At 44.5% G+C, this 24,955-nt stretch overlaps 1 protein-coding gene across 1 annotated transcript in view; it reads right to left on the bottom strand.

The window, feature by feature from the left end:
* Positions 1 to 24,955, bottom strand: part of STAG3 (stromal antigen 3) — a 4,836,058-nt gene that overhangs the window by 4,149,151 nt on the left and 661,952 nt on the right. Inside the window, exon 2 of the mRNA XM_044077272.1 lies at positions 14,354 to 14,543. Coding sequence (XP_043933207.1) covers positions 14,354 to 14,543 — 190 coding nt within the window. The remainder of the gene's footprint in view (positions 1 to 14,353; positions 14,544 to 24,955) is intronic.

The following is a 24,955-nucleotide window of genomic DNA, read 5'->3' as shown; positions in this document are numbered from 1 at the left end:
TGCCACCAAGGCCCGCTGGGAAGCTGTCGCCCAATTCCACACTCTCATGGCCTCCCTGCATAGTGGGTACGATCTGGCTCTTTCTTGTTTGTTGAGATACCACACTACTGACATTGTCAGAGTGTATCGCAATAGTCCCTAAGGGGAGGACATCTTGAAGCACCTGCAACGCTAGGAGCACTGCCCTCATCTCCAGGACATTTATGTGCAAGTCTATCTCGTGCACCTGCCACGTGCCTTGGACCATCCTGCCGAGATAATGCCCCCCCCCCCCTATCCGGGAGGCGTCCGTGGTCACTGTGGCCACTGGGTTGGGTGAAACAAAGGGTTTCCCTACGTCTAAATTGTTGGTGCATAGCCACCAACTGAGGTCCTGCTTGCATTTGCCTGTGATTAAGATTGGATGTGATAGTGGTAGTCTTTGAAAGGACTATTGGGTGAATAGGAGCCACTGTAGGATCCTCATATGCAACCTCGCTAATGTGACCATCATGATAGTGGATGCCGTTGTCCCCAGTAACTGGAGCACTAGTCTTGCCCTCACGCGTGCCAGAGGCATCATCATCCGAACCTGTCGTTGTAACCCTGTGATCCTTTCCATAGGTAGGAACGCTCTCAACCTAATAGTGTCCAACTCTGCTCCTATAAATAAGACACGCTGTGAGGGTAAGCAAGGCAGATTTTTTCCAGTTTATTGTGATGCCTAACTGTTGAAAGATCGATAACAGTATCTCTGTTTTGAAGAAGTAGATGGTTGGTGGGGGCGGATAGGAGCCAGTCGTCCAGGTAAGGAAACACCTGGAATCCCTGACGTCTCAAGTGAGCAGTCACCACTGCCATGCACTTGGTGAACACCCTGGGGGCTGTGGTGAGACCAAAGGGCAGGGCTCGAAACTGGAATTGCCTGGCTCCCAGCCAGAAGCGTAGATGACATCTGGATGCTCTGTCCATTTTGATGTGGTAATAAGCATCCTTCAGGTCGATGGAGCACATCCATACTTCCTTTCCCAATAACGGGAGAATTAATTGTAGCGTGACCATCAGGAATTTGGACTTGTGTACATAATGATAGAGTCGGCTGAGATCCAAAATGGGTCTTAGGTCCCCCGTTCTTTTCGGCACCAAAAAGAATCTTGAGTAAGTCCCTAATCCGATCTGGTCTGGGGGTACTGGTTGGATGACTCCTTTTTCTAGCAGCTGAGAAACCTCTGTTGCTGCCTAACCCCTTTGACTGGGTGGAACGTCTGGGATCTTTTTGACGGGAGGAGGTGTGGAGTGAAATGGAATGGTGTAACCTCCGGCGATTATCCCCAATACCCATCTGTCCTGGGTGATGCTGACCCAGGCTTCTGGATACTGGGAGATTCGACCCCCGACTGGCTCCAGAGAAGCACAGCCGGGCACACCCTCAGGAATGAGAGTATGGGGAACCGCGGAAGGAATCACGGTCCCCCGAATTGTGGGGGCCCCCCTCTGCCTCTGGGACGTCTCCCTGAATATGACCCCCCCTCCCCTGACTTGGGGGGGGGGTCTCACCCTGTGCGGTAGGAAAGGACCTTTGCAATTTTTTGAACCACATCTTTCCCCCTCACTGAGCCTTGGGATAAGGCCTCGACGGGAGGGAAAAACAGACTCCCACTGCAGACAAGGTCGTTCCCTCTTGCTCACACCTGGTGAGCGTGTCTTTGACTTTGGTCCTGAACAAGGAGGAACCATCGAAGGGGGCATCAGTAAAGGAAGACTTAAAGGCATCCGCAAAATGACACAGGCATAGCCAGGCTTGCCTCCTGAGGGCCACCCCTGAACTAGCCGCCCTACTAGCTCCCGCGGCCGCGTACAAAATCAGTCGCATGGACGAGTTAGCAATGGAGAGGAGGGTAGAGAGCTGAGCGTTGACCATTTGAGTCACCGCCTCAGGTACGTTACCCGTTAGAGTATCTCCTAACTCCTTAAGGAGATCTCTCTGGAGCCGCGTGAAATGAGACAAATAATTTAGCGTCCGCAAGGTAAAGGTCGCTGAAGACAATGTACGCTTCCCGTACCGATCCATCCTCCTAGACTCCTTGTTAGGGGGATGGACCGAAGAGGAAGACTCAGCAACTTCCTTCTGTGTGGCAGCCGCCACCACCATAGCATCTACTGGGACTTCCTTTGTCAAAAATTCTTTCCCTTGGGGAGCAGACAAAAATTTGTTGGGGCATCGAGGAACCGGCGCCACAGAGTCAGGAGTCTCCCACACCCTTCGACAAAGAAGGTCCAGGAGCTCGAAGAGTGGAAGACACCCAGGAGGCAGAGGGCTGGGCGCCAAACGCCTTAAGAAATACTGACTCCTCGGAGGGGGTTTTGGAAAGCCAGTCTCCTCTGTTTCAAGATCTCCAGGATATCGGAGAACAAAACATCCTCAGAGGAAGACTTACGGGACCCCTCCGACTCCTCGAGGTCAGTATCGGAAGTGAGGGGCTCGTCCTGGAAGTCTATGTGCTTCCTCTTGCAAGCTTTCTTTCTGGGGGGTTCCTCAGGCACAGACTCTGAGGGCCCCTCAGAAAGAAGGGGACCACTCATGGGGGTGTCCTTAGGTCCTTGCTCCCTGCTGTCCAAGGATAGGTGGATGTCAGAAGCTCTCGCCGGTGTCATAGGGGACGGAAGGACCGATCCGAGAGAAGTAGCTGACCTAGCCAGCGCGCTCCGCATAGCCTCGAAGGCGGGACCTCCCGAATCGGAGGACCGACCACCTTCCAAGGCCATGACCGGGACCGGAGTCCCCGCCACCGAGGCGCCCAGGGGAAGGCTCGGCACCTACTGGTGCTCCGGGACATCCCCCTCAGGCCCGATGGAGGAGACCAGAGTCTCGAACTCTGTGGACGGAGCAGACAGGGTCGGAGCCAATGCTGGCACAGATTAACCCTACTGGGGAATCTGCGCTGGCACAGGAACGTCCCTCGGAGCGGAACTTACCAGCTCCGACGACAAGGATGCACTCGGAAGAGGAATAGCAGGTACAACCAACAGAGCTGGCTCCGGGGCCGACTGGGTCGGAGCCGAGAAAAGTTTGGCCAACACCGGCGACTGTAGGAGTCTCTGCACCACCCTATCTATATCCAAATCGGAAAGCCTGGAGGATTTGAAGGAAATGGATGGAGAAGCAGACCTACTATCTGGAGAAGCTTGCCTTAAACTTGGCGACCGGCTCCGAATCGGTTCCAAAATTATCGGAGCGGCCGCAGAGTCACCATACAGTTGATACAGTTACTTCCTGCAGCCTCGAAGTCAGTGGAGCCGAGGAAGCAGATTCCACAATGGAAATTTTAGGTGGCGGCTCCAAAACAATAGATGGAGCCGGCGACCTCTTCTTGGATTTGGAGGATTTAGACTTCGACTGGGAGCCGAAGATAAATCCTCCTCAAAGGACGGTTTTAGCAGTCCCTTTAGGATCAATTTGTTTTTCCTCCCTTGGAGCACCCGAGGACTAAAGGTGTGGCAGAAACTGCACGACTCCTGAAGGTGGATGGCTCCAAGACAGTAAACACAGACCGAGCGCCCATCTGTGATAGACATTTTATAGGCACACTTAGTACACTTTTTAAAGCCCGAGGGCTTATGCTCTTTTTGTTCCTTAGACATTCTAACAAATAGTAGTAGCCGCTACCAAAAGGGCGGGAAACCGCTAACACAGAAGCAGAAACACAAAACACACACAGGCACAAGAGAGAACCTCTAATTAAAACGGTTCTCAACTTAAAGAAAAAACTAACCAAGCAATCACACAAGGAGGACTAGGTCCTCTAACTTAAACGGGCCTAGCCAGAGGGTGTAAGGGATACAACACACAACACACTCGTACACTACAAAAACAATGCAGCAACACCACTAAGAACCACTCTACAGAATAACAGAGTTATTTTAGCCAAGAATTAGCAAAAAATTTTCCACAAACAAAAGACTTTTTCAATACTTAGCCACAGCCAAGTAGAGACCACTTCTGAGCTCTACAAGCGGCAAACGAGATCTGGGAATGTGGAGTGGTGTATTGTGGGATACCATCTTAGCCCAGCCAGTCAAAGACTTTTGAGCTAGTAGATAGACAGAGTCAGAGCCGACATTCGGCTCTGAACCCACAAGTGAAGAATGTAGGCGAGATAGGACTACATAACATCTGTAGTTTCTGGTTGCCTGAGAGATACTATTAAAAGGCCTGAATAATACTGTATCCTATAGTATTTTTTTGATTCGCCTTGTTCTCAGGTTGGGGAGAGATGGGTACAACTCTAAAAACGTCAAGTAGGTTTCCGGGAAGGGGGGGGGGGGTGCAACACATGAAAATTGTACTGTATTTCTTCAATATTTTTCTGCCGGTTGCTTGAGTTCCGGTTAACTGAGAGTTTACTGTATAAAGAACTGCCATAACTAGAGTTCAACACAAGGGACATATGGTGAACTTGGTGTCCTTAAAGGTCTCGTTACTCTAGAAGCCGTTTGTGAGAAATGGAGGGGGGTGGATTGTGGGGAGTTGGAGGAAAATGGACAACACAGATGGAGCATTATGGTAAATACATAACTTCTTTATCTGAAACTGTCAATTTTCATTTATTCCTCAAACAGGGCACAGTCCCCAGCTACCTACATTTGTGGGTGGACTCTAAGGAAGGATATTCCCCGAGTACAATAGAGCCAAAGGCCGCTCTTCTCCTCGAGACTAGATCCAATTTGTAATGAGTGAAAGGTAGGAGGAGGTGACCAAGTAGCAGCAGAACAAATATCATCTATGGATGCTCTACAGCCACAAAAATCACCCATGGATGCTCTAGACTGGAAGGCAGTGGAAGTAGCCACAGGAATGAGCCTTTAAAAACTGAATCTCCCCCTTCTAAAACCATTACAGTAGACAAAAGAAATGCAATCTGTTCTCCATATGGCCAAAGTTACCTTTGTGATGTGCAAAGGAAACAAAGAGCTGGTCTGACTCTCTAATTTACTTTGTTCAGTGCAGATAAAAATGTGATTGTCTATGAACATTCATTAAGTGCAGCATATATTCTCCTTTATTTGTAAAGTTTGGGAAGAATACTACCAGGTTAATAGTTTGGTTAATGTTGGATTCTGACACCACATTAGGTAAGAAAGGAGCATTGGTACGTAAGGTGACCATATCCTTGTGAAAAATCAAATATTGGGGGATTAGAAGATAATGTTTGAAGTTCTAAAATTCATCTAGCTGATGTAATAGCCACTAAAAAGATAGTCTTCCAGGTCAGGAATTTTAAATCACATTTAGCTGCAGGTTCAAAGGGAGACTGTGTGTCAAGGTTTGCACTACCAAATTTAAGTATCGTGCAGTTATACATCTTTGTAAGGAGGTCTAAGTAGAAGAGTACTTTTCAAAAATGCTTTGAGGTAGGTTGGAGGAAGCCAAAGAATTCCAAAACCCCATATGGAAATTCAAAAAGACTTCAAGTTGGACTTTAGTCAATGAACTAGCACCCTCATTAAAACAAACTCACTACAACTTCAAGAACAGAATGTATCGGGGCAGAGAAAAGTTCCATCCGATTCTGCTCTGCCCAATAAACAAATCTTCTCCATTTCCTTGTGTAGAGGGTTTATGAAAAGTTAACAGAATAGAATGGACTGGTGAAGAGAGTATGAGTTGCCTGGCTATTGAAGGAACTGGAGAAACCATACAGTCAGCTTGAGGTTTGAAATGTCCAGGTGGATCATGCCTGTCCGGTGAGACAGAAGGTATGGAGTTGGATCCAGAATCCAAGGTGGGTATGGAAGATAAGCCAGATGAAGGAGAACCACATTTGTCGACGCCAATAAGGTGCAATGAGAATGACCTTGCTCTTCAACCTGGCTGCTTTCTGAAGGAATTTAAGGAGTCGGGAGACTAGCATATGTATTATTTTATTTTACATTTGTTGACCGGGCTAGTCTAACTGGATACATGTCCATTTTCAGTAGAGGCCCAGGGAGATAAGCTCCATGAAAAATAAAAAACAACAAATAAATATCAACAGTCATATATACAATGCACATTACAGGTTAACACAGAATATTCAGAGAGGGCAGAAATCATAACAGTGCAAAATGCAGGTACAGTATATAATATAAAAAGGCAGCTTATTGTATAACTATATTAATAAAGTATCCACAGAGGATGAAAATAATGTAATGTAGAGGGAAACTGTAGTTAATTGTAGTTAATAAGGAAAGTAGAACAGTTAATGAGAAATATAGGGTAGGCAGAGTCTAGTCTGAAGAGACAGATGACTAGTCAGGTTTAGTTCTTCTTTCGGCGTTTCCCAGTTAGGGGTCGCCACAGCGGAACTCCGGTCCACTAATGATCGGCAGTAGATTTTTTACGGGTGCCAAGGTGCCAGCTCGACGCCCAACCTTCAGAGAAGGCACTCCTATTCTACACATGTCTTTCGAACGCCACTCGACCGTGGGGAGGACATGCAGACTCCACAGAGAAGGCACTCCAGCAGAGAATCTAACGGGAGAACCTCTTGCTGTCAAGCAACAATGCTACTGCTGCACCACCGCGGCTTACTAGTCAGGTTTAGTACAGGGGAATAACCAGTGTGTTCTGAGAAAAGTTTTCAGTCTGTTTTTGAAGAGTGGTATAGCATAAAGTGAGGAAAGAGAAGAGCATCCCCTCAGTGACTTCCCTGATGGGGGGATTAGGGCAAAGAAGCTGCTGCACTTGTTTAGAGGAGATGCAAAGAGATGGCAGCAAGGCTGGCCCCAGTGGAGGAAAATCATGTCTGTCACTGTTGTTGAGAGACCGCTCGTGAGGTAGTAAAATGGACATTTTCAGTTTGTCTGCCATCATGTTAGACTTCCTCGGAATGTATGTTGTGATCCGAAAGAGGTCGGAAGAGATCACCCATTGCCACACCCTCACAGCATCTCAACACATGAAGTAAGATTTGCTTCCCCCTTTTTTGTTGATGTACCAAGTCAATGACATGACGCCCGTTTGCATCGCAATTGTTCCGACAGGAAGAGTGTTGGAATGGATGCAATGTCAGGAGCACAGCTCTCATTTCCAGAACACTGATATGCAAATTGGCCTCTTCAGGGGGGACCAAGTGCCTTGGACGGTCTTCCCCAGAAAATACCCCTCCACCCAATCTGGGAAGTGAGGGGTCACTGCGGCCTTGGGCTGAAGGAGAATAAAAAGGATGACCTTGCAACAACTGCTGTTAACTGCATCCACTAGGAGAGATGCCATTTGCATACTTGCATTATTTGTACCTCGTCAACATGGATTGAGAGAGAACTGACCATTTTGTTTGTAGCATCCACTGCAGAATTTGCATGTGATATCTACAAGAACTAAGACTTGTTGCTGACACTGATCCTACGGCTTGCAGAATCAAACTGGTTGAAATTCTGGTACTGCAAATTATCTTTTTGGCCCAACTTCTTTGTACTCTTGCAAGGGGAAGAGATGCTACCATAGAGACTGCGTTGAACACTGCTCCGATAAAATTCCAAAGTCTGAGTTGGACATATGGGAGATTTGTTGTAATTCATGGTTATTCCAAGATTTGAACAAATCTGTTAAGACTTGGTCTTGTGCCTGTACCAGTTAATGCCTAGTCAAAGAAGTGATGAGCCAGTCATCCAAGCATGGAAACGCCCAGAATCCCAGCAGTCTCAGGTGAGCCACTACTACTGCCATGCACTTGGTGAACACCCTGGGGCCATGGTGAGACCAAAGGGCAGTGCTCTTAAGTGATAATGACAGGCTCCCAGCTGGGAATGCAAGTACCTTCTTGATCATCCATTCATCTTTATGGGACAGACCTTCAAGATGCATACTATCGACCACATCCAGTTGTCCTTGCTCAGAAAAGGCAGAATGGACTGAACTGTGACCATCGGGAACTTGGTGTGTTGAACTGATTTGTTCAACACACCGAGATCTAAAACTGGTCTCCAGTCCCAGTTTTTCTTTGGCATTAAAATAATCTTGAGTAAGTTCCAGATTCTATTTGGTCTAGAGGGACCTCTTGGATGCCTTTTTTCTAGCAACTTTTTAATCTCCAGTGCTACTGCTTCCCTCCAATTGGGTGTGACATTGGGGATTTTCCTGGGTGACGGGGGTGTAAGGGAAAAGAGAATAACAGAACCTCTAGAAAGGATTCTCTGCACCCTAGTATCTTTTATGTTTAGCCAGGCTTTTGGGTGCAGTGATAAAAGACCCCCGACTGCCTCCACAGGAAGGAATCAGACATACACTCAGGAGCGCTGAAAGGGGTTGTCTGAAAAAGTACCCTAGACCCTCGGTTTTGCAGGCCTCCTCTACCATGGGGGCATTTTCTGCCATTATCACCCCCCATCTCTGGGGGGGGGGGCTATCTCCACATGCGACCTAAAAAGAACCCAGAGTCTTCCCGAACCATATCTTTTGACATCCCCATTGGTTCCTGAAAAAGGACCATTAGGGGTGGGAAAACACATGCCCGCTAATAGGGTTTTTCTGTCGTCCTCACACCTGGAGTTTCTGCCTTTTATTGTGTGGCCAAACAAAGAGCCATCAAAAGGAGCACTGATGAAAGACGACTTGAAGGGCTACACAAAGTCACAAGCACATCTAGGCATGCCTCCTGATGGAAATGCCTGAACCCACCACCCTTGAAGTGCCTTCTACAGCATGAGAGATGAGCCTCATGGGCGAATTCATAATAGGCTGAAGGGTAGCCAACTTTCAGGCCGCAGAAGTTGGAACCTCTGCAGTACTGGCTCCCGAAATGGAATTTGAAAAGCTATTTAATCAAATCCCTTTGCAATCTCATCAAGTGAGCAACGTAGTTCAGTGATCGGACAGCAAATGTCATCAAAGCATATACTCACTTCCCAAATCTTTGAAAGCCCTAGACTCTCTATTGAGGTTATGGACAGAGGAACTCACTTCTGCGTGAGGGTTCTTTTTTTGTAGCTGCTGCCATGACCATTGCATCAACCAGTACACCCTTATTCCAGTGTTCTCTCCCCTACCAGGGGGAGCCAGAATCCTGTCTGGTCTCTGAGATCAGCTCAACTGTATCAGGCTCCTCACATGCCCACTTAGACACCCAGTTAATGAGGTCATCAATGGGCAGAGTGACCCAGGAGGTAGATGGGCCAGACTCGAAAGCTTCCAGAAATGCTGACTCCTCAGGAAATGGGTTTCAGCCAGATCAACCACCCTTCTGCTTCAGGATCTCAAGGATGCCCCAAATGAGACGTCATCTGGTGGAGATTTGGGAGACCCTTATCCTTCACCAGTCAGTACCCTCAGTGACTGGCTCCTGGGGGAGTCCAAGTGCCTCCTCCTGCACATCCTCTTACTAGGACTTCTTTGGTGGGATGATCTGGAGAAGTATCGAATGAGAAGACTATACTGAGCACGGTAGTCTGGGAAATCTGGGTTGGCTGTCCCAGTGGACTATAATCCGGAGGATCACAGTGCAAAGTCAGCTGAGACATTGTGGGAGGATCCAAAGGGGAAAGACCTGCCTGACCTACTGGGGAAACCCCTCTTTCACAAATTCGAAAGCAGACTCCCCTTGAGAGGAGGTGGCCAATGAAGCCAAGAAAATGAGTTTCTGGTCCACCAGTGCCTTTAACTCAGGGCCAGCGACCCAAGGCAGAAGCCACAGCCAAGCTATCAAACACCGAACCTCCAAGAGGAAGAGACTGCTCCGTAAATCTGTCAATCCTGTCCCCCTAGATCTGACCTGGAAGCTTCAGCTCAAAAAGTTATCAGTTATCCAGATCCAAAGATGTTGGAGCCACTGCCTCAGAGTAGCTGTTGGATCTGAAGATAAAACTAGCTCAGACAAAGAAGGTTCCGGAACACACTGACCCAAGGACTCTAATCCCATAGATTGGGTCAGAGGAGGGCTACCAGTGGAGTAGCTGATAGATGATGTTCCTGACCTGAAGGGGTGGAAACTGTAAAGACTCCCTTCTGAAACTGTTCTGTGACCAATCTCCTCATCCTCCTTTCCACACTGGCCTCCGTAAGACTTCTGCAGGTACAAGAGGGCACCACTGAAGGAGGATTAAAGTGCTGCTCAAGAAAGGAGGAGGTCACTTTGTGCAGTACTAAATCTAAGGAGGATGAATAGGCTGTGTGAGGCAAAGGCTTCAAAACTGAAGTGCTTCTGGTTGGATCGGAGTCAACTGATAGAAATACACATGCTCTGATCCAAAAAAAGGTCGGCTCCCAGAAGATTTAGGATCCAAATTTTGTCTTTTCGTCTTCGGCTCCGAAGCTGTAGATGCCAAAGATTCCATGGACCTGGACGTTTTTGAAGGGTACCTAACTTTCATTTTCGGAGGTTGAACTCCACATAAAACACCTGAAAGAGAGACGTTGGCCACATATAGGTTCATAGGTTGGTACTAGGCTATTGGCCCTAGGGCCTATACAAGCCTAGCCATAATTCCCTGGATATTTCTTCCCACAATATTTACTTCCCTGGACCTGTCTAGCAGGGCGACTGACATGATCCCCGGTGTGAATTTCCCATCACCCATCCAATAGTCAAGGTTCCTTTTGAAGAGGGTCAAAGGGGTGCTCTGCTTGACATGTATGGGCAGTCTATTCCAGAGTATGGGGAGTCTCTGTGTCAGGAAAGTACAGTTGTGTACACTTACCATAAATGTAGATGTTAGAGTGTATTCACTGTTGCAGTCATTACATTTGGGTTATCTGCTTGCAGTAGCCCTCAGTCGGCCCGATTAAAAAGAAGTTATGTACTCACCATAACGTTCTGAGTAGGTAACTTCATTTGTCTGCAACCTGTGGGTATCGGATCCGATTTGGATCCGAGCCGGCAGCTTTCCAAGCTAAAAGATCTGAGCTCCAAGCTCCTCCCCTACCCATAATGCCCTGCCATCTCCCTCTAACCCTCAGATAGAGTTTGCCAGAAAAAAGGCAATAGGAAAATTCTATAACCCAGGAAAGGATTACAATACGTTCCAGTGATGTCAGCTGAACAAGGACATATCCTGATCCTTTGATAACGAACTAAGGGTCCGGGGGATGGAGGGAGGGTCGGTTGCAGACAAATGAAGTTATCTACTCAGATGGAACGTTATGGTGAGTACATAACTTCTTTATCTGAAGTAGTTAACTTCATTTGCTCAGCACCCTGTGGGACAGAGTCCCCAGCTACCAGCAACTTGGGAGGCCCTTATGGAAGGATACTCCGGAGCACTGCAGAGCCAAAAGATGCACATCCTCTGGATATTAAATCCAATTTATAGTGTGTAATAAAGGTATGAGAGGAAGCCCAAGTAGCTGCTGAGCAAATGTCATCCAAAGAAACCCTTGACCAGAAAGCAGCAGAAGTAGCCATAGATCGGGTAGAATGGGCTTGCATTCTCAGGGGCTCAGGACGACCAGAACTTTTGCATTTGAGGAGGATGCATTGGGAAATCCATTCTAGCTAAGGTTACTTTAGTCACTGGTTTCCCCAGACAGGATTTTGCAAAGGAAACAAAAAGTTGATCAGATTTTCGAAGATCTGCTGTTCTGTTTAAATAAAAACGTAACTGTCTGTTAACATCCAGACAATGAAGTCTGTATTCTCCTCTGTTTTGGAAATTAGGAAAGAAGAGAGGTAGATTGATGGACTGGTTGATATTAGCTTCTGAAGCCACTTTGGGCAGAAAGGAGGAATTAGTCCTGAGGGAGAGCTTGTCTTTATGAAAGATGATGTATGGAGGCTTACTGCAAAGAGTGTGAAGCTCCAATATCCTCCTAGCAGAAGTAATGGCAATCAGGAAGACCGTCTTTCCAAGATACATATTTTAAGTCGACTGAAGCCGCGGGTTCGAAAGGAGGCCCAGTCAGAGCTTGAAGAACTAGGGTAAGATCCCATGGAGGTACTGCATCTTTAATAGGGGGGTCTTAACAAAAAGGTTCCTTTCATGAATGTTTTGCAAATCTTGGAGTACGCTAGGGGCCCTGAACTGTTTCCAACGTGGTAGTAAAAATGGCTGCCAACTGAACTTTAATAGTAGAAGCACTAGCTCCTTGATGAAAAGTATGGGAAAGAAAGTCTAGAACTGCTGGGATAGGAGCCGTGAAGGGGTCCAAGTTCCTGTGCTCCGCCCAGAGAAATGTTTCCATTTACTCTTATAGATTTTCCTGGTACACTGTTTATGGGCGGCCACCAGGATGGCCTTAACCTAGGAAGACATACAGGGAGTCCTAGCCATTAAGTGAACTGGATCAACCAATCCGAGAGCTTGAGGTAGTCCAGGTCTGGGGTCTTCAATCCTAAAGGATAAAGATCAGATCCGGATTGGGATCTAAGATCCAGGGAGGATGTACTAGATGAGACCGCCGGTAAGGGAATCAGGTTTGACGAGGCCAGAATGGGGCTATGAGGATAACTCTGCTCCCCAACAGACGAGCTTTCTGCAAGAATTTTGTCATCAATGGAAGAGGAGGATAAGCGTGCAGAAGACCGGATGGCCAAGCATGAACTAGAGCGTCTCTGGGGGCTTCCCCTGGTGGGGAATCAGAGCTAAGAACCCCAGTGCACTTTGTGTTCGAAGGCGAGGGGAAGAGATCACAGCAAGGTTGACCCCATTAGAGGAAGATTTGTTTCGCTACTGCTGGGTTCAGAGACCACTCGTAAGGTGAAAGGATGGTTAGACTCAACCTGTCCGCCAAGATGTTTGACCAACCCGGAAAGTGAATTGCTATGAGAAAGCGGTTGGTGGATATCGCCCATTCCCATACTCTCATTGCCTCACTGCAAAGTGGATAAGATCTGGTTCCCCCCTGTTTATGTACCAGGCTATAGACATGTTGTCGGTTTGAATTGCAATAGTTCCTGGAGGAAGAAGGGGATGGAGAGCCTGCAACTCTAGAAGCACCGCCCTCATCTCCAGGACATTGATATGCAGTGAGGTCTCTGAAAGTCCACGTGCCTTGGACGGATCTGCCCATGCAATGCCCCCCCCCACCCGAGGAGAGATGCGTCCGTGGTCACCGTGACTTGGGGAGGGTGTATAACGAAGGGGCGGCCTTCTCGGAGGTCTCTCGAGCGGAGCCACCAAAGAAGCGACTCCCTGCAAATCCTGCTGAGGGGAATAGGTGTAGACAGGGGGTAAAAAAGAATGGACCACTGAACTTGCAATGTCCATTGAAGGATTCTCATCTTCAGGCGAGCGAAAGGTGACAAATTGATGGCCGCTGCCATGGATCCCAGGGCCCTCAGGACTAGCTCCGCTGGGGGGGGGGGGGGCTGATGATTTAAGAGGTCCAGAATGTGAAGGCTTAGACTGCGAAGTCTGTCCACTGTTAGAAAAACAGGATTTCAATGTAAGGCAATTATTCCCCTTTATAATCTCGAAATACTGAAATCTCGAATTTCAATATCTCGAAACTATAAAGTCGAACGGCCCACAAACCCAAAACACACAATCATGAAAAATAAAATCCCGAACATACACAAACCATACACCACACAACACCCACACCATTCAAACCACAACAAACTACACAATCCTACACTGCATCTACGCAGGGGGGCAAGCCCCCCTGCACCCCTCCACACACCCACCCTACTTATACCAACTCCAAGATCGCACTTATAGTGAAGAAATGCATTACTCGCACACAGACACATTTCACACTCCCTCGCGCACACAAACATATCCAACACTCACACTCCTCCCTACCCTAACCCACACGCACAACTTACAAAAACACTCGTATACACTCACTCACCTTCACTTCCGTAAAACATCCCGGCCAAACACTCCCCGTCCCGTTGCTGCACTGCATAAGCGCAGATTAGAGATATTCGAATTTGTGCTTATGCACTTTCAACATTTTTGGTTTTCACCTTTATGGTCCCGAGATACTGAAATTTGAGATTTCAGTAATTCGGGATTGTAAAGGGGAACCAAGGCAACACATCTGTGCAACTGTGCTAATGGTACTTTACCCCAAAGTCTGTGAACACATTTTGCGACCATTTGAACTTTTAGTCCTTCAAGCTACTGTCAGTTCCAAAACTCTTTTACAATGAACCTAGGCATCTTTACTATAAAAAAACTAAAATAATAGTCTAAACGGAAGCTAAAAACCTGGGCCCAGAACTCAAGTACAGACAGGGTACATGTACAAAATTCTGCTTTAATTACTTCCAGCAATCAAACAAAACAAATGGCTTTACTGTCCTTTTAGAGTCACAGTACAGTATCAGGGTCTAAAAGGCAGGAAAATTATGCCACGACAGCTCAAAATACAGAAATGATGCCTTACATAATACAGTTCAAATTGTTATTAAAACACAGTAACACAACCAAACTGCATGTAAAACTTAATACTTACTTAACATGAGGTGCCTCATCAGCTAGTAGCAATTCCAACTCACTGTTCTGGGAAGAGGCAGGATTGCTGTATTTCAACCCTCTCCGAAACTGCGCCCGAGGAGATAATACCTCAAATGATCCATTTGAGATTAAAGAACTCGCTTTAGGAAGAGGACGGGCTGCCCTCACAAGTGGCATGACTGCTTCTTCTACAAAGGAAAGGGTATTAATTTCATTCTTATCAAGTTAGTTTTCAAATTTCCGGATGTTATAATCCGAACAACTGCATCAATAGTTTTCTAGATAATAAAAATAAATACTCCATTTCAAAAGTGAAATTTGAAACTAGCATCAATCTTTTTGCTCAAAAGCTACAATTTTCATGCCTTTCCTGTTATACAGTTGTCAAATGAGCCAACTACAGCAGATAGACAAGTCCCATTTATAATGTCTCAAAGAGAGAAATACTCAACTTATTTATGCATTTAAGTCAGTTGGTCCACAACTTTCCAAAGCTGCCCCAAGACCACACAAAAAAGACAAATCAGTTGGTTACAAATTCGATTTGAATTCACACTTATCACACATGCAACATAAAACACAGCATCATGGAATTTTGTAAATAATTATATGTCATTGGTGAATATCGAAATGATTTATACAAGATGCTTGTGTTACGAATGTATTAGAACTGTATGTCATGTACATATCAAACTGCTTGTACAGATGTGTGCATTGAAAAAGTATTTGTAGAGTGGTGTGTTTAAAATGTAACCTCAGTGTGCCCTACTGGAAGAGAACAGAAATGTACATGCACTACTGTAACTGTTGTGGAAAATGGAATAAAGGAGGTTAACCTCAGTCCAGCAAACTTTAGAAAACTATCAAATTAAATTACTTTATAGGCTAGGCCATAAAAGATGGTATCTTTCTGAATGCAGCAACAGACAAAGTCTGTGCTAGGAAGCTTTCTGTATTGTCTTTAGGGTGAACTAATTACTAGTCTTGAAAACATGAAGGAATGCAATTGTTTTACGACTTCAAGTATCTGCCAAAGATCTGAGCAAAGCCCTTGTCTATGTATTTTTAGAGAGAGATGCCAAGTGCTACCAACTACCATCAATGGTTGTTTTACCTGGGAACTAGTGCCAGATGACAAGAAATTACGTCATTTTGCAAGCTATCACAGCAGTAATATTTTACATATTAATCTGAGAAGTCCCTTAATGACACAGAGCATTCTGCATTATATCTTGGACCCGAAACAAGATCCACTCGCCACACATCTGCCTTGCTCTATTAGTAATTTCTTAGGTTCAGTCAGGAATATGGTGAAGCGTAGTTTAGATATTTTTCTTTATTTGAGGCAGTCCCGAAATGTTGTTTTAAACATTTCCTGTGGTTTTGAACTCTGCCATTGTAAATGTATATTTAATATTGCCTTGTTCTTTTATTATTCATTATAATATATATTTAAATCTTTCATTGTGGCTGATCTGTGTAGAAATATTTAAGTTTTGACAGTACTTGCATATTTATTTGATGACACTGTGTGGCCACTCCTAACAGCCTTGCTCTTGGTGAAACTACCATTTGTGTTAATATTTATATTACACAGCAAGTCAGGACACCCTTTGTTAAAGGCCTTACAGTAGCTGATAGAGACTGACTGGTGGCAGGAATAACTACCTGTAGATGAAGGGGCATAACTAGTAAACGTGGCAGCCTTTCCGAGGTGAGTGAGTGAGTGAGTGAGTGTGTGTGTGTGTGTGTGTGTGTGTGTGTGTGTGTGTGTGTGTGTGTGTGTGAGAGAGAGAGAGAGTATATTTGGGTTACTTTCATTTCGTCAAAAGCTCATTTGACTGAGACCAAATTACAAACTTCATTTGACTGACACTTCATTTCACCGACAATTGATACTGGCAGTGTCTAGAGCACTGTAAGGCAAGTAAAAGGAATATGTCCATTTCCTCACTGTAGTGTGACCCTCGAGTTAGTATACATAGTTGGGGGGGGGGGGCGCACAGGAGAACTTGGCAGAAGCCCAACTGCAGAAATATCTGGTATGACAGGAATGCTCAAACCAGAGACTAAGCTGTAGGGGAGCAGGTCATGGTTCTCATTCCTGTCAGACAACAAGCTGCAAGCAGCTTGGGAGGGACCCTTCAAAGTAGTAAGGAAGGTCAGTGATGTTAACTACATGGTAGAACTGCTAGGCAGGGGGCACAAACTGTAACATGTTAACATGACAAAACCTTACCATGATAGAGGCCCTGGTGTTAAGGAGCCAGCCATCAAAATCCCAAATTACTATGGTGGAGCCTAGGGCTGCAGATACACAAGACAGTGTAGCACTGTACGGGGATCAGCAATGCAAAGACAGCCGGAATCTCAAGACAGGATATGGGATAATGTATTCCCCAGATAGGCTGGGTATGTTTCAGTATTTAAAAGTTTGGTACTTGCGTATTATCGCAACCAGATTTGTAACCTGTTGTTAGAATTCATTATGTTATCGCGGAACGTTTGTGTGTTCTGCCTTACTGACTGCAATCCTCAGTAATTCATGGAAAATGCATTTTATGTACTTTTTCGGGTTTCATTATCTTATCAGAATGGAGGTCTGCACCCCCTACCAATCTCAGGTTATCGTGCAGCATGGGGACATTCCCTTTTCAATTATACTATTTCACAGGGATCCAAACAAGCCACTGCAGAAGGCTAACTGCCTAAATGCAGCATCACCCCTCAAATTTATGCGGAGTTCCAAAACTATGAAACCAAAAGAAAGCAAACTGAGCACCATTCACCATTACAGACCACCAAGTTACAGTGCGACAAGTCCATGGTGGATCATGTGGCATCCAACTCCAACTACGGGCCACCTACAGATTGTTACAAACAGAAACAAAATGACAAGGTTATGACGTGTGTACCATTATGAGAATACAGGGTATCGTCAAACAATACGCCAGCACAAAGTGAAAATAGCACTTTTCTCGCCCACTATAAAAAGTTTTAACGACATAATAATGGCTGTAAATGTATGCGGTATAAAGAAGAACCATAGATGCACCACTATACTTCAAACCACATGATGTAATTCACCGTTTTAACAGCAACAGAAAGAGTCAGGAATGTGTGTATTGGGCAAATCTCTCAGATGCATCTTCACATAATTTTCAAACGTTAGTAACCTACAAGGAAAAGCACCACACACTTCCATGACACATACACACTTGCCAACACAGTTTAACATCATTTTTGGCCAGGAGAAATGATCGTAAAACAGCCGCACTTGATCTGAAAAATCTGGTTGCGATAATACACAAGTACCAAAAGTTTTATAATCGACTTATTTTATATGGATCTGATGATGGATCACAGAGATCCGAAGGAGAACACTAACTCATTTCAAAACTTTTCCCACCTATAACCTGTGCAATTCAATTGAAAAACAAATCTGTTAGGGGACAAATATAAAAAAATTAAAATAACATACAATATACTGGTTGCATAAGTGTGCACACCCTTAAAACTAATACTTTGTTGAAGCACCTTTTGATTTAATTACAGCATTCAGCCTTCTTGGGTACACACCTGCCATCAATTAGAGAGAGACTCTAGATTAACCCCAAATAAAGTTCAACTGTCCTAGTAGGATTTTCCTGACATTTACTCAGTTGGTTGCCACAGCAAAAGCCATGGTTCACAGAGAGCTTACAAAGCATCAAAGAGATCTCATTGTTGAAAGGTATCAGTCAGAAGGGTACAAAAAAAATTCCACAGCACTGGATATGCCATGGAACAAAGTGAAGACAGTCATCAAAAAGAGGAGAAAATATGGGACAACAGCGACATTGCAAAGAAGTGGACGTCCCTCCAAAATTGATGACAAGATGAAAACTGGTCAGGGAGGCTGCCAAGAGACGTACAGCAACACTGAAGGAGCTGCAGGAATTTCTGGCAAGTACTGGTTGTTTACTACATGTGAACAATCTCCCATATTCTCCATATGTCTGGACTATGGGGTAGGGATGCAAGACGGAAGCCTTTTCTTACACAGAAAAACATCCAGGCCCAGCTAAAATTTGCAAAACAATACATCAAGTCTCCCAAAAGCACGTGGGAGAATGTGTTATGGTCTGATGAGACCAAGGCTGAACTTTCTGGCCACAATTCTAAAAGGTATGTTTGGCGCAAAAACAACACTTCAGATCATCAAAAGAACACCATCCTCACGGTGAAGTATGGTGGTGGCAGTATCATGCTTTGGGATTTCGTTTCTTCAGCTGGAACTGAGGCTTTATAGTCAAGGTGGAGGAAATTATGAACAGCTCCAAATACCAGTGACTTTTGGCCCAAAACCTTCAAGCGTCTGCTAGAAAGATGAAGATGAATTTCACCTTTCAACACGATAACTATCCCAAGCATACATCCAACTCAACAAAAGAATGGCTTCACCAGAAGAAAATTAAAGCTTTGTAATGGCCCGGCCAGAACCCAGACCTAAATCCAATACCTGGAAGAGAGCTGTGCACAAGAGATGCCCTCGCAATCGGACAGATTTGGAATGCTTTTGCAAGGAAGAGTGGGCAAACATTACCAATACTAAGACAAAATAGCCAGCAGAAATGGTGGAGTACAAAATTACTTTAATACAATAAAGACTTAGGTAGAGGGTGGTATGCCCTACCACTATCCATCCAAACCGGTTTCGTCTGCAATAGCCTTCTTCAGAGGAGATGGTGAAATACATAACCATTTACATACATAGGTTTATATATAATGACATAAAGGCAGCGCATTGATCAATTAAAGTTGTTAAGACTAGGTGGAAATAAAGCCCCTAATTTGATGATCCATTTGCATGCCTTGAAATTCAGTAAATTGTGCCACCCTAACTTATCTCTACATTTACCTACAATACAGTCAATGGCAATAAAATGGAAAGAAGCAGAATTATGTTTACAAACATGTTTAAACAAGGTATTATTGGTACATTTGTTCCTGATATCACTAAGATGCTCCCCAATCCTAATGCGAAAAGGCCTAGAAGTCTGTCCAACATAGAATGAGGAGCATGTGCAAGTGGCCAAGTAGATGACCCACTCTGTATTACAATTGGCCCAAAAGTTGATATTAAAGATTTCAGAAGTATTGTGACTACTAAATTCCCTCGTGTGTTGAACTTTATTACAATAAGAGCAGTGGCCACATGGTATACAACCCAACACTGAGCCACCTCTCAATGTATGTTGAATAGAAACAGGGGAGTTAAGACCCACCCTCTTATAGTGGCTGAACAGGGATCGCAGTGTCCGACCTCTCATGAAAGAAAAAGAACATCTATCCCTCAAGAAAGAGTGTAATTTCTCCTCTGCCATCAAAATGTTCCAATGTTTGTTAATAATGTTCATGAACTCAAGTATATTGCGTCCATAAGTGGTAACTAGACGAACCAGATCATTAGATGAATCCTTATGTTTATCTTTTTTAAATATTACCAAGTCAAGATGTACCATGCTGATAGACTTCCCTACCAAAGAAGGCTGAATGCTGTAATTAAATCAAAAGGTGCTTCAACAAAGTATTAGTGGAAGGGTGTGCAAACACAACAAAGCATTAGTTTCAGGTGTGCACACTTATGCAACCAGCATATTGTAAGTTTTTATTTTTTTTCTGTTATTCCCTAACAGATTTGTTCGTTTTTCAATTGAATTGTACAGTTATAGGTCACATTAAAGGTGGGGAAAGTTTTGAAATGATTTACTGTGGTCTCATTTTTTTATATCACAAAATCCTGGCATTTTAACAAGGGTGTGTAAACTTTTTATATCCAGTGTGCACACTCTCACTGAAAAAAACAAGTACAAAATCTACACAAGGAGTATCAGAAAAACAGACATAAAACAGTGCTTAGAGCTATACAGAAGGTACCATTAAGAACTTCAAGAGGCGGCAAAAAAATCAAACATGGTCAGTATGAGAAGACAAGGAAATGGAGACCAAGGGACCATAGCACTCATGACAATGCCACTAAACTAAAACAAAACAGTGACGGTATAGCTTAGAGAATAAAGACAGATGAATAGAAGTACTGTAAGAAGAAAATGGAGTAAAAGGCTTATATAAGGATCTGTTGCAAGATAAATCTGTAGCCATCTTGATACCTAAGTGCAGGGGAGGATGGACGAAGGTCTGTTAACATAATACAGAAGATTATGAATGCAGACTCCAGCCACATATGCTTTTTAGAGGGTGGTTCTGAGGAATCGTACATGAAACATATTGCCCAGGAAACTGTTCATCATGATGGGGAAGGGAAATGGAGCTTCCAGCCAAAGTCTAAGATCAGGTTTACAATGCTTGTTCAAAACAGAACACACCTGGGAGCAAAGACAGAAGACTAGTAAGGCCAGCCTATTTGCCAAAGATATTATTGGGCCGTCAGAATTTTAAAAAACAGCGGAGGAAAGACAGCTTGTCCATTAGTGTGTGTGCGCCTGTGGATGCTGCTAGCTGCAGTATTTTGATTACACCTTCTATGCGAGAGCTGAATGAATTAGGTGGTCCAACAGTGTCCAGGTCAAGTCAGAGAGAGTGAAAGTATAGCCCTGAATGAAATGAAGTGTTTGAAATGGCATTCATAGGTTTTTGAAACTCTCCCCTCAGAAAAACAAACAAAAAAAAACCTTCCACACCACAACTTGGAAGCTGCAAGCCTTCACCTTATCACCAAGACTACTGAAACAAGTGAGAGACTAACCTGCTGTAAATGCAAAACTTTTAAAAATCTTGTGAACTATTCAATTTTTACATATATTTTTGTTAGAGAATTAAGCTTTTACACTATTGTAAGAAATTCCTTTCTTCTCTGAAATATTTACAGAAACAGGAAAATAATGCCTAACTACATAACTAACATATTAAGTCTTTCAGGCTATGCAACTTGTAATAGAAATTATCTTTTCTTCCTCCGCTAAGGTTTCACTTGACTTATTTCAAGTCAGTAGGCTTTGGAAATATACATTGGGAAACACTGCACATCATCTTAATTACTAAAAACTAGCAGTATTTTTAGTACTAAAATATCTCTATACAAATTGATGCATTATACACCACTTGTGGCAAAGTACTTTTCCACCTGCCACCATGACATTTCACACTAGCCCTGACATTCAGGAATGTGTGGTTTGTGACCCTGCAAAGGCCTACAGCAGATACACCAAAATACCAATTGCATGCCTGCAAACCCTGGGAAGTCTTTTAAAACACTTCTATTGAATGATTATCACTTTTGACATAGGCAGACTTGCACTGTATATATAAAAAGTAATCAAATCATAAGTTCACATTTACAAACATTATGCATTCCATACATTTTTATATTTCTCAATTACATTATATAAATAGTTCATTTCCTGCCTTCTCTTAAACCTCATTCCTCCTCCAATACACATTTCTGCAAGTATTGTTCCCACAGTTTCCATTTCTTTCTATGTAATTTACTACTACCCCTTTCCACAGATCCCCCTTTCCTGCTCTCCTCTCTGTTACAACATTCACTACTTCAAAGTATAGTTGGTTTAGATTTTGATTTCCATTTTCTAATGATTATTTTTCTGGCAGCCACCAGAATTAAACTTAACAAGGCCTTACTATGTCTAGACAATTCAGATCCTGTATCGCAGCTCAAAAAATAATTTCCTTAATTACATTCATTCGCCCAGTATTCTAAACAGAGTACTCTGTAGGGAAATTTGAAAGTCTGTTAACCCATTACACACTCAAAATATATGCCCTCAGTTACCTCTTTCTTCCCCATCACACCTCCAACATTTACCATCTACCTGAGGAAAATTTTTTAGAGTCTGCTTAGGGAATAAAAGTACCTATGCAAATGCTGCCAGGAAAATATCTTAAATCTTCTAAACTTTGGTGCACATTTGGGAGCCATACAGATGTCCTCCCCATTGTTTTTTCATGAACTGAATATCTAATCTCTCTTCCCAATGTTGTTTTCTGACCTCTACTAATGGATTCCTGTAGTTATTGTGCAATATTTTATATGCCCTACTAACTATCCCTTTTTAACAGCAAAAAGAAGTTATGTACCTACCATAACGCTCCATGTTAGTTGTCTTCTTCTCGCCTTCTTTCTTGCTGGTTGGGTTCGCAGCCGATCCTTGGCTCCGACTCGGCCATCTTCAAAAGCTCGAGAGCTGCTTACTGGCTCAAGGCCCCCCTATATCCCATGATGCCTGGCGCTAGATACCCAGATTTCATTTGGCAAGTCTAACTGCAGACATAAGGAAATCTTATCCTAGAATGCATAAATCATACTGGAGAGACTACTAGTCAGAAAGGAATAGCCAGAGAAGACTCAGCCAGTGAAAAATCAAGAAGAACTTTTCTCGGTCCACTAGGATAGGAGGATGGAGGGTGGGACGCAAGAAAGAAGGCGAGAAGACTACAACTAACATGGAACGTTATGGTAGGTACATAACTTCTTTATGTTAAATTGTCTATCTCGCTTTCTATTCTTGCTGGTTGGGACAGCGTCCCTAGCACCTAAAAACCTGGGTGGCTCATCGGAAAAGTCTCTTCAGAACAGTGGAACCAAAGTCAGCTCTGCTCCTGGAAACCAAATCCAACTTGTAATGCGAAATGAAAGTATGTGGGTTGGCCCATGTAGCCGCAGCACAAACAGATTCCATGGGCAACCTAGCCTGAAAGGCCACCGAAGTAGCTAAAGCTCTGGAGTGATCTTTTGGTTTAACTGGCAATTCTTTATTCCTCAGTTGATATATGAATGTGATGATAGAAGTCAACCACCTGGATAAGCTAACTCTGGAGACCGGAAGACCTTGTTTACCTACTGCACAAGACAGGAAAAGTTGATCTGATTTTCTAATGTCCTTGGTTCTGTGCAAATAAAAGCGTAGCTGCCTGTGAACATCTAACTGATGGAACTTATATTCCACCCTTTTGGAGTGGTTAGGGAAAAACACAGGAAGGTCTATGGACTGATTAAGTTACTCTCTGAAGAAACCTACAGAAGGAAGGACGGATTAGTCCTAAGAGCAACCCTGTCACTGTGGAACACGATGTATGGGGGACGGACAGAAGGAGCCTGTAGTTCCGAAACTCTTCTGGCTGAAGTAATAGCTACCAGGAAGAGGGTTTTCCAAGATGAGAACTTCAGCGAACAAGAAGCTGCAGGTTCGAAAGGGGGCAAAATTTGCGAAATTTAAATCCCACGGTGGTGGAGGATCTCTCACTGGGGGCCTGAGCAGAGTGGTTCCTTTGAGAAAGGCTTTACACAGCTTATGGGACATGATATTCTTTTTAGATAGGCCAATGTGAAAATTTGAAATTGCTGCTAACTGGACTCTAATTGTAGCTGAAGCAGAACCAGCATGGAAGACTTCTGCTAGAAATTCCAAAATGGAGTGCATAGGGGCTGAAAAGGAGTCTATGCTTTTTGCCTCTGCCCAGGAAGAAAAACGTTTCCACTTACTAGCGCAAGTTTTTCTGGTCGTAGACTTGTGTGATGACAAAAGGATTTCTCTCACAGATGGGGAAATATTTGGGAGCCTGGCTACGGTTGGAAGTGGAGCAATCACGCTGTGAGCTGGAGATTGTGCAGGGATTGTTGCAGCCTGCCCGACTGATGAATCAGCAGGTCTGGAACTAGGTCCAGAGTCCAAGGCTGTTCGAGAAGATAGGAGTGCAGGAACGGAAACCATATTTGTCGAGGCCAGTAAGTAGCAATGAGGATCATTTTGCAACCTGAAATGGCAGCCTTCTGAATCAATTTTGGTAGGTGGGGGAAAGGAGGAAATGCATAAAGTCGTCCCTGGGGCCAATCGTGGACTAGAGCGTCTCTGAGGGGATGCCCGGGAAGTGGAAGGAGGGAGAAGAAATTGCTGCACTTGTTGTTGAGGGGAGTTGCAAAAAGGTCGCAGCAAGGTTGGCCCCATCTGCGGAAGATTTGGTCGGCAACCACCTGGTTCAAAGACCACTCGTGAGGCATGAGAATTGCTCTGCTCAGTCTTTCTGCCATAACATTGGACTTCCCAGGGATGTGCATTGCAATCAGAAACTGTTGGGAAGAGATCGCCCACTGCCAGAGTCTGAGTGCTTCCCGACATAGGGGGTAGGACCTGGTTCCGCCCTGCTTGTTGATGTACCACACTACAAACAAATTGTCCGTTTGAACAGCAATGGTCCCGGTAGGAAGAGAGTCCCGAAGAGCCTGCAACGCTAAGAGCACGGCCCTCATCTCCAAGACATTTATGTGCAGATGATACTCGTGGGGTTGCCAGGTGCCTTGGACTGTTCTGCCCTGATAATGCCCCCCCCCCCCACCTGATCAGGGAGGCATCCGTGGTCACTGTAGCCACTGGAGGGGGAAGAATTAGAAGTTATGTACTTACCATAACGTTCCATCTGAGTAGGTGTATTCATTTGTCTGCAACCTGTGGGTATGGATCCAATATCGGATCCGAACCGGTATGGTTTATCCAGCTATGGATCCGAGCTCCTAGCTCCTCCCCTCACCCATAATGCCCTGCTCTCCCTACATGACCTCAGATCGAGTTTGCCCTGTATCAAA

Source organism: Protopterus annectens, chromosome 7.part0 (assembly GCF_019279795.1).
Source record: "Protopterus annectens isolate FY-2018-M chromosome 7.part0, PAN1.0, whole genome shotgun sequence".
NCBI lineage: Eukaryota > Metazoa > Chordata > Ceratodontiformes > Protopteridae > Protopterus > Protopterus annectens.
Note: the sequence above shows the minus strand (reverse complement) of the source record. Positions and strands in the feature narration are given on the sequence as shown.